We start from the raw sequence: 11,093 nt of genomic DNA on the forward strand, positions 1-11,093 counted from the left end.
ACGGGAGACCGGGAGATTCGCTCCGTATCCGGGAGAGTTGGCATGTATGAAACGGGACAAAACAGGTTTTTTCCGCAAGCGCAATCACTAGTCACTTGTGACTATTCTCTGGGAGAGATAACGCGCAATCACTCTGACCAGCCGTCGTATGTTTGTGACTACTCTCTGGGAGAGGAAAGGGGTTCTTTTTTTTTTTTTTTTAGTCGTCCTCAGTCTTCAGAGTTTCTACAGCCAGCTCGGGTTGAAATGCTAGAAAAAGTTAGTAATTCCCAGGAAAAACCTCTATCAATAACAAAATTTCCCAGCCAGCTAATTGAAACACCTGTATTTTTGCCAGCCAGCAAGATTCCTCTGGGGAACAGATAATGTGAGGAACAGATTCGTTGGGTGCCCCTGTCTTTGCCAGTAACTCTGGTCACTTTCGAATTAACGATTTTTTGCTATTTTTCACTCCGTTACTTTTGTTAAATTATTTTTGTTTAATTTATTTTTATTTTTTTATTCTTGCAAAAAAGTGGGGGGGGGGGGGGGGGCTAAAACCCCCCGAGCCCTCCCTCTGCGCGGTCCCTGTTTATCACCAGTATGATTACAGACCGAATTGGACGACATGAAGACCTACTACTACTACTACTACTACTACTACTACTACTACTACTACTACTACTACTACTACTAATAATAATAATAATAATATTAATAATAATAATAGTAATAATGCACTAATTATATAGTGTATTTCTTGAACGCTATGCGCTTTACATTAGATAAAAGTAATCATATTAATATATATATATATATATATATATATATATATATATATATATATAAATAAAGACTTTTTAAAAATGTGTGTTTTGAAATTTTTCTTAAAGTTTTCAAGTCTAGAGTTTTTCTTTAGTGAGTCTGGAAGTGCATTCCAGAGTGTCGGGCCAACGTATCTAACTGTCCTTGCTCCAAACGTAGCTCTCTTGACCTTTGGGACAAGATGGTTGTTCTTTCCATCTGCTCTTGTGCCACGGTCAGGTCTCTTGCAGAGTAATTCTCTGAGGTATACAGGAGTACAACCGTAGAGCGACTTGTGAAACATAGTCAGAATGTTTTTTTCAATCCTGGATCTTATTGGCAGCCAATGCAGGTCTTTTAAAACAGGTTTGATGTGGTCATACTTCCCGATTTGGGTGATGAATCTTGCTGCGGTATTTTGAACACTTTTTAGGTAGCCGAGTCTTGTTGAAGGTAGTCCATAGAAAATGGCATTGCAATAGTCGAGTTTACACAATTAATCATAACCATTACAATTTCCGAGAAAACAAATGCATTCCTTTTTGACTGTCTGTTACAAATTCGTCCATTTTGGAAAATCCCCAGTTTGGTAGGTTAGGTGGTTGTTGCTATGGTTATTGTTATAAATTCTGTGATTGGTGGATTACGCTGAGTGCACTTAATGATTGGCTGATGTAACTGTCCGATTACAACCCTACACAATAATTGGTGAAAAATAAAGCAGTTAATGCACCAATCAAATTTGAGAACATTGTAATGGTTATGATTAATTCCCAAATCGCACTACTTTTTGCTCTAAATCGCACCATTTCTCCAGCCAATGAGAAAGAAACACTAAAACAAAACAGCCAATCAGATTTCAAGGCTTGCTTAAGGTAACCAATCAAATTTCAGGAAAATGAAAGACAAAGAAAACCATTGTGTGGCGAATTTTGCAACTTTTGTTCCCAACTGGATCAATTACATATTGGTGCTACCTAAAGTCCTGTATTTTAGTGATTAAATAATTATTGTGTGATTTCTAAATGGATGTAATAAAGTGGTAATTGAACTTCGTGTGGTGCAATTTGGTCTGAAATCATACTTGCGATGTCAAATCGAACTCGTGATGCGCGCTCCTTCGATTTTGAAAATTACACGTATGATTTCAGACCAAATTGCACTTCACTCAGTTCAATTACCATTATAAATCCCACTATTTTTTGCTCTAAATCGAACCATTTCCCCAGCCAGTGAGAAAGGATCACTAAACAAAAAAAACCAATCAAATTTCAAGGCTTGTTTAAGATAACCAATCATTGCAGGAAAATAAAAGACAAAGAAAAGCGCTGTGTGGCGAATTTTGAAACTTTTGTTCCCAACTGGATCAACTAGATATTAATACTGACTAAAATCCTATATTTTAGCGATTAAATAATTATTGTGTGATTTCGAAATGGATGTAATAAAGTGATAATTGAACTTCACGTGGTGCAATTTTGGTCTGAAATCATACTTGTGATTTTAAACCGAATTCGCGCGCATTTTGAAATCACACCTATGATTTCAGACCAAATTACACTCCACTCACTTCATTTATCATTATTTATCATCGCGTTTACGGCAAACGTTTCAAATTAATAGTTTGATATTCATAAGCTCACTTGCCTGTTAAGATATCAGGACAATTCTCAAAGGAGGCAAAATGGTTAAAATGTAAGAGAATTTTCAAGCTGATATGACATTCACACTAGCGGATCCAGACCTGGAGGTAAGCTGGGGGCCCGCTCTCAAACATTTTGTTTTTGCCCTTTCACAGTTTTGGTGTTTTGGTGGCTTTGGTCTAAAAATAAGGGGGAGGGGGGGAGGCCCGGCACCTTCTCTGGATCCGCCACTGATTCAGCAGCCTGCCGTTTCTCGTTTGTCGCTTCACAAAGACGCGATGCCAAATCCCTCTATTGCCTCTCTGCGAGACGAAAACCTAATTTTACTGGTCAACTGGTTAAGTAGCCCGGCAATCCGACATCAAGTAAAGAATACCTGAAACATTACCAGAACTTGGCTGAATAACGTTTACCCTTCGAGCAGACTCTTGTTTACATGACGGCATACAATTCATGCGAGCCACAAGCCTTGTGTACCACCCAAACAGCAAAGCCACAAGAATAACAATGTATGATCCACCATACAGTTTCATTTGTGAGTACTCTTAAATTCCTCACGTTGTGTTCGATTACAAATTATTGCCCCTGAGAAGGCAACCTAGAAGCCCCTGCGTAAAAAAGGGAAAATATGTAAATTGCTGGGATTGGTAAATGTTGCATAGGGGACAGCAATCTCGATTTGCTCAAACGATCGCACAAGGTGGTATCGGTATTGCTCACCGAGTTCGCGAGGTGTTCTGGGTAACTTGAGGTCACAAGAAGCAGCGATACCGAAGTGCTGTGCAGCATAGCGATCGAAGGTGAGTAATTTTCGAATATTTACAGAGATTCCTTTTACTTTAAAATCAAAGATTATAGTATCTGATAGAAAATCATATTGCCTGGGTCAGAAATTGATTTTTCAGGCACAAATCAGAAACAGGGGCGACAGACTTGGCCCACAAACTGCCAGACGCAACTTCAGAAAGCAAAAGCATAGTCTCAGTATCAACATTTTAAACAATCTTCACTCATATTTACAACAGTTATTCACAGATGATAATCAGCGATCCGAAGATAATAACCGAGTTTTGTTCCTATTTTATGGTATTTCAAGGAAACATGGGAGGCGCGGTGGCCTCATGGTTAGAGTGCTCTACTCCGGATCGAGTGGTCCGGGTTCGGGTCCTGGCTGGGGACATTGATGTGTTATGTTCTTGGACAAGACACTTTACTCTCACGGTGCCTCTCTCCACCCAGGTGTATAAACGGGTACCGGCGAAATGCTGGGGGTAAACCTGCGATGGACTAGCATACCATCCAGGGGGGAGTGAAAATAGTTCTCGTCGCTTCATGCTAATGAAACCGGAGATAAGTGCCGGCCTGATGAGCCTTCTGGCTCGTAAGCAGAGACTTTACTTTACGTTTTCAAGGGAACGTGAAAAGACCACGGGATCAAAAAGATGACGACATGTTGCCTTCTAATTGATGTTCCTGTTCCTGTTTTACTATGATATTTTCAAGGCATTTTCCATACTTATGTAAATTGTTTTTCAATTGATAGCACATCAATGAAACGTTGATGGAAATTGAAAATAAATAGTCGTTTGTTGTTTTTTTGCCCATCCTTTTCTTGCATCTTTCACTTTCATTTACCTACCTAATTACATGTAAAGTAATATGAAGACATCACAATGTGCAGCACATATTAATTGGAAAACACCTGAACTGCCATCCATATTATCTTTGGCGGGGACAGATGTAGTCAAAACTATTACTAGTTATTTATAGACAGTTGCCTTAGAAAGTTTAACGAGCATAATTTCCTTCTCTGGATTGGCGAAGCATGAAAGATAAGCTGATATATCCGGTAACTACTGACTTGCATGTTGCTTCGCCTAGTGCTTTCAGTTTCAAGTGATGCGTGAAATGTGACCATCCCTGCGTGAAAAGAAGAGAAAAGGAAACGAGTGATTAATCCTACTCATAAACTGAATTGACGACTGCCTTACCTATTGAAAATTGTGTCTCATTCTTTTGTACATGGTTTTATTTAAAGAGTTATCTCTACGTTGCAAAAAGAGATTTATTTCGACGTGGACACGAGGACGCTCGGAAAGAATCGGAATGCTCCTTTGTGGGGACGTGAACATGCACCTCTTGGTTTTTCAAATCGTGGCAAAAATTTACTATCTCATCCGTTATCTTCATGTTATAGGACTTAACTCGTATGGGGCGTTGACTTAAAAAAAAAAAAATCTTTGAAACTCCGACATTAGTGCACACAACTTGAAACCGCCAACAGTAAAGGACTTTAAACGTTGCATGAAGAAAGAGTTAATGTTAAAATCTTTAGAGTCTTGAGTGCACTCCTTGAGCCAACTTAACTTATTTAATCTTATACTTTTTATTAGCTTTTATCACCCGCACATAATTTGTTTGTTTTTGATATTTCACTTTAATTGTACCTTTAGCTTAAAGACGGAAAAGTGCTCATGTATAAATTACGCATTTCTCGTGAGCGAACCAAAACAGAATGGCTCGTAGAATCTCTGTACGGTGGCCAATTTACATTATCAACTCCGTTAATAAACCAACCGACGCAGCACCAAAGTTTCTTTAGAAACTAGCCCCTTCAGACCTCTTAACAGTTGTATGCTTAGTTACCTGGCCTTTTAATGAAAGTGAGGCTGGTGTTGACCTTGTTAGGATACAAACCTCCCCCTTTTCTTATGTTAATGATGTTGTTGTCACGCTAATTAGTAAGAATTTACATAAGAAAAGCAGCGAGGTTTCTATCAAAACAAGGTCAACTCCATTTTTGGGTTCGCAAGTTAATTTCGAATAAATTAGTCGCAGCTTTTGATTGGTTATCCTGCCAAAAAAAGGGTGTTTTTTGTCGGTTTTGTGCAGGGTCAAGGCCCAAAAGGGAACAAAAACATGAAACAAAGAAACTTGTCGTGTTTCATAACCAGCCTACATCTATAAAGTATATACAAACGTTGGCCGAGTAGCACTTATATTTTAAACAGAGTTAACTGAATAGAGTGTAATGTGAAGTGCTAGATTTCAATCCCATATGAACCATGTGAGCGTTAGCCCTACTGATGGAAATGGGCCCACACAAGGACAGAGAAAAACTCTGACCAGGGTGGGAAATGAACCCACGACCCTCGGGCCAGATCTCCGCCGCTCTACCGACTGAGCCACAAGGTCAGACGGGAGCAGGCCGTGGGAAGTGAAGATGTTAAAGTCACGGCAATGAACATGTACAAGTACAAGGAAAGGTTACGTTTATACAAACGTTGGCCGTGTAGCACTTATATTTTAAACAGAGTTAACTGAGTAGAGTGTAATGTGAAGTGCTAGATTTCAATCCCATATGAACCATGTGAGCGTTACCCCTGCTGATGGAAATGGGCCCACACAAGGACAGAGAAAAACTCTGACCAGGGTGGGTCGTGGGTTCAATTCCCACCCTGGTCAGAGTTTTTCTCCGTCCTTGTGTGGGCCCATTTCCATCAGTAGGGCTAACGCTCACATGGTTCATATGGGATTGAAATCTAGCACTTCACATTACACTCTATTCAGTTAACTCTGTTTAAAATATAAGTGCTACACGGCCAACGTTTGTATAAACGTAACCTTTCCTTGTGCTTAAAAAAAGACTTTTTCCACGAATTCCATATATCCTCAAAATCAGGTGTTAAGTCCATACAGTTACAATGTATTTAAAATCATCCTTTAGACCATCCCAGTCCGCTCTTTTAAAATTGTAAACAAGTCGAGGGCTATTACGAGGTCTAGGTATCATGACTTTAAGCTCAAATTCCACAGAATTGAGATCTGAATTCCCCAAACCATCCCAACTACCTAAGACCGACAGTAGTTCAGGTTTGTTTATCAGAGCAAGGTCCAAAGTAAACAATGGGCAATGCGCAACGCGTTTTCATAATTACTACCCGAAATATCCAGCTATATAGTAAATATGGGTAAATAAGTGAATAATAGATATTGAATAGCCAATGTTTACTGACATAATGCTTAACATTAATTATTACATAAATACATTATTTTACTAACTTTGTTACAAAATAATGAATACATTGATCATGCCAGGATAGGTGATGGCCCATATAGAATCAATGATGATTCTAATAACTTTATTTTGCAATTTTGTAAGCTGTGACAATGGGTTTTCATAATTACTACCCGCAATATGCAGCAATATAGTAAATATGGATAAAAAACCAAATAATAGATATTGAATAGACAATGTTTACTGACCTAATTATGAAACTAATACATCTACCAACTTTGTTACAAATATAATGAATAATTATGATCATGCCAGGAAAGGTGATGGCCAATATAGATATCATACCCACGTATCAAGATTGAAACTTGCTCAAGACATTGACCAGCTAAAGTTAAGGAAGGAAGTAAGCTAAAATTTACTTCCAAATGAGGAATGAAGATAAGACATTTTGTTTTCTTTAAATTTAAAATTAATAAATACTTGAGAGTTCAGAGCTCGTGTAAATTAGAAGTTCATCTATATATAGGAAGATATCTGTTGACAAACATTGATGTGCCATCCACAGGAACAAAAGACCCTTTTGTTTCAACAGCCAGTGAGCCTCTGGTTGGTGAAATAATGACAATAGGTAAACAATATCTTCCCTACAGTGTTTCAGCATGCTGCGTTGCAGAGGTTTCCCCCCCCCCCCCCCCCCAACATAACATATAATTTAAACAAATTGCTATTTATAGGGTGTCAAGTAGGTAAAATGCTCAGAAAATGAGAAAATCGGGGTTTTTTTAACCTAAAAGTAGGAACAAAATAGCATTTGCACGTGAATAGGAAAAGTAATGGAAATGCGTAATTGAAGTCATCAATGAAAGGTTCAAAATTATTGTTTTAAATCAACATGAAGTACAAGCTTACTACAATTTTCTCCTGCCATAAGCACAAAAAATGGTAATTTTTCCTGAAAAACAAGCGAATTTAAAAGACTCAGAAAAATAGGAAATAACAATAGCCTGCACAGTGGAAAGCGCCGCACCCCCATACCCGGGGGATGCGGGGCATGAGCGGGGGATTTCAGCGGGTTTGGACTGTGACTTTTGCCACGGTATGCGGGTTAAATTTCGACAGCATTGGGTGCAAGCATCGGCGAGCGGGGGCCTTGAGCAGGGCTCAGACGGGGATTTGCTTTTTGACGCCACCTTGAATAGGCATGCAAAGATCACTGCGAGAGCATACGGTCTCAAAATGGCGGCTAAGTCAAGTTAAAATCCATTCTTTCATGTTTGTAATGCGCTCTCAATTAAATTCTGGGTTCAATCTACAAATATCATCATTCTTGTAGTGGAATTAGCCGAAGATTATAGTCATGCTTAATCAGCAATTTATTTATAGCGTTGACCTTTTGTCTTTATTTCCAATGGAATGCAAAGCGAACGTACGCGTAGAGGCTGACAGTGACATTACTTTATGATTTTGTGAGACAAACCTTGTAAATGTTACCTCCGATGGGTTTCTACATTACCATGGTCTGCGTAATGGTGGAACATGCAACTTCCTACCGAGGACTCTTGCAAAGGTCTACTGTAATTCACTAGATATTTTATTTTCTTTGCAGTAGTTTAAAAATTTGCAAACCGATTAAGGGTTATTTGCAAAATGTAGCTGGATTATGAGGCCATAAAATTTTGGTAATAATCCATTTCCTTAAAGTGAAATTTGTATAGCTCTTTGAGAATTGTTGTGATAGTGAACCATTATAGTCGGTTGAGTGTACTTTACAAGGAAGGGTTACGTTTTCTCAAACGTTGGCCATGTAGCACTTATATTTCAACAGACTTAACTATTATATAGTGTAATGTGAATTGCTAGTTTTCTTCCCATATGAACCATATGAGTGTCAGCCCTACTGATGGAAATAGGCCCACACAAGGACGGAGAAAACTCTGACCAGGGTGGGAATTGAAACCACGACCTTTGGGTTAGATCACCACTGCTCTACTGACTGAGCTACAAGGTCAGACGGTAGCAGGCCGTGGGAACTGAAGATGTAGCTTGTAACTTGTAGCTCAGTCGGTAGAACGGTGTTGATCTAAGGTCGTGGGTTCAATTCCCACCCTGGTGAGAGTTTTTCTCTGTCCTTATGTGGGCCCATTTCTATCGGTAGGGCTAACGCTCACATGGTTCACATGGGAAGAAACTAGCACTTCACATTACGCTCTATAATAGTTATCTAAGTCTGAGCGTACTTTAGATTAGGTATGCTTATGCATAGAAGGGAAATAACTGGAATCTTGGCAGATTGAGTGGCACGTCAAATGCATGTTTAGACTAATGTCATTGCTATTTTAATGGTTTTGACACCAAGGAAACTGTGATTAATATTACTGCTTTTAGAGAGATTATAAAGTTTGGAATGCCAAATCTGTAACTCAAGGTAGATTATTTTTGGCTTTATGAGAAATGGACTGCATTGTTGATTTTCATGTTTGTCAAATTTGTACTTTATGATTTTTGAATGTATTGTCCCAGGTGCGTGGGAGAAAAGTTTGGTTTTGATGTACGAAATTGTCCCGCATAGCAGGGAATCTGCTTCATTTAGAAGGCAGGCCTGGTCTAATGTCCTGCTATTCCCCAGGTATGCGGATGCGGGGCTTTCCACTGACTAGTGTATTACTACTGTAACAGTACCCTTATTATCTACCCTTCGAATTGAATCCATGGCGATTAAGTAAATCCTCCACACATGTTGCTAATAGGCCAGTTTCGTATTCTAACAGTTGGACTGGATCTAGCATGAAATGGAGGCTAATGCGGGCAAATTAATTTGCATTTGAAAAGATTACACATTACACTCTAATCAGTTACCCTTGCATCAGGAGCCCGGCCAAAAACCTGGCTAGCCTGGCAAAGGCTGGCCAGGCCAGGCCAGGCTTTCCGGGTTTTTGGCCAGGCTTACCGGGAAAATGCGGCCTGGTAAAGTCCGGCAAGCATGGCCACAGCCAAGCTTTCTCAGCAACCTTGGCAACCAAAGCTTGGCCTTCCTGGCCTTGTTACTTCCAAGGCCGAGCTTTCTCGGCAACCCTGGTCAAAAAAGCCTGGCCTTCCAGGCCTTAAGATTCAAGCCAGGCTTGACCAGGCCTTTTTTGAATTTCCAGGCCAAAAGTGTTTAAGTCTTCAAGATTACAGACATTGACTGCAATTTAGTGTAACATTGTCTGTAATTAGTGACCAGTGACCTTAACCAAACTCTGTGGGCTCAATTGAAGTGTCTTTGAAGTAACAATCTTTAAAATGGTCTTGATGATGTCTTGCAAAATATGATGATGTTATGGTTTAACAGCCAATTAGCTTTAATGTAGCGACGTAAACATTATATTATATCTCACACTTGAACATGAACATTATATTGACTGTTTCTAAATTTGACACCTTAGACTAAACCTTTGCATGATTATTCTTAGATGTACAGAGTCTCTGATAAAAGAGCTATGTAAATGATTATATTAAGTCCTTCTCATTCTATCATGCTAAAGTACTGCTGTAGTAATTAAAATTTCATGTTTTAAAGCAATTTAAACTGTCACACTGTTCGCCCAAAAAGCCTGGCCTTCCCGGCCTTCCAAGATTTTTAAGCCAGGCTTTTCCGGATTTCCAGGCCTAATGTTTGGGAATTGAACTAGCTAAAAGGGCAATGCGGACTAGGATTTTATGGGAATCTTTAAGAATTCCACTCAATGATTCAATTTGAGGGTCACTTGAGTGAGTTGAGATTCTTGAGAATTTTGTGCAATAGTACTGAATGTGCCAGTGAGACAATAATCAAAGTTAAAGTGCACTTTTAGGAGTTGATTTCATCTGGTGCCTTGAAAAAATGAGCTTTAACTTCAACCTTCAATACAAGTATAACAAGGTTTGGTCTTATTCAAAGCATGCCTGTGTGAATGCGATATTTTTCGAGTTAATTCACTACTCGTAATATATGTACTTTGCTTAAAAGGCCCCAAAAGTTGAACATAAAATCACTCTGTACACGGAGAAATGAAAAAGAAAGCTTTTTTTCTGATGTATTGATTTGTATAGATTGTGACAAATATCATAAGCGGATTACCTTGTTTGATGCTTTCATAATCGGCCTTATTCCAAAAGGAACATGATGCAATACTCTTGAAAATTACACACTCCAAGTCAGTACTTAATCCTTTCAATGAACTCCAGTATCTTTCAAATCTTGCCCATTTATAATGAATGGGTGGACATACATGAACTCCTACGATTGTCATCTTCCGCCATCTTGAATAACACGTGAGAGACTGGACTGGAAACTAGTGAGCCCTTTTCGTTTTGGTCAGCAGTCAGTGGAAAACCAGTCCAGCTCTTACAGGATCCTCTTACAGATTTTGGGGAGATTTTGGGCGGTTTTATTCAAACGTTTATGTATCTACGATCACACTTTCGTGCACGGTGACGATTTTTTGGTAAGGTTTACTCTTTAAATATTGTTCCAGGCAAGGAGATGCTTACAACAACTCAAGTAAAAAGGTAAGCGTTAACTTTAAGCGAATAACGTTTGATTTGATGCCTTATTGTCTTTAAATTTAGAATTCACATTTTCACACCTCCGAGTCAATTTGTGAAGCAAGGATAATGCTATAGCCCTG

At 39.0% G+C, this 11,093-nt stretch overlaps 1 protein-coding gene across 7 annotated transcripts in view; it reads right to left on the reverse strand.

Annotated features, from left to right (window-relative positions):
- Positions 1 to 3,890: 3,890 nt before the first annotated feature.
- The window catches only part of LOC138058983 (uncharacterized), a 22,294-nt gene continuing 15,091 nt past the window's right edge, over positions 3,891 to 11,093 (reverse strand). For 2 of the 7 annotated variants that reach the window (XR_011134121.1, XM_068904469.1), the window contains exons 2-3: positions 7,354 to 7,396; positions 3,891 to 4,346 (exon numbers count right to left, since the gene is read on the reverse strand). Coding sequence is in view for 1 of the 7 variants with exons in the window: in XM_068904469.1 (XP_068760570.1) it covers positions 4,215 to 4,346; positions 7,354 to 7,396 (175 nt within the window). In the remaining 6 variants the exon portion in view is untranslated. Of the gene's footprint in view, positions 4,347 to 7,353; positions 7,397 to 10,543; positions 10,738 to 11,028; positions 11,091 to 11,093 lie in introns of those variants that run through there. The other 5 variants (XR_011134122.1, XR_011134120.1, XR_011134124.1 and 2 more) reach the window with 4 other exon arrangements.

The sequence above is a fragment of the Montipora capricornis genome, chromosome 8 (genome assembly GCF_036669925.1).
Source record: "Montipora capricornis isolate CH-2021 chromosome 8, ASM3666992v2, whole genome shotgun sequence".
Lineage (NCBI taxonomy): Eukaryota > Metazoa > Cnidaria > Anthozoa > Scleractinia > Acroporidae > Montipora > Montipora capricornis.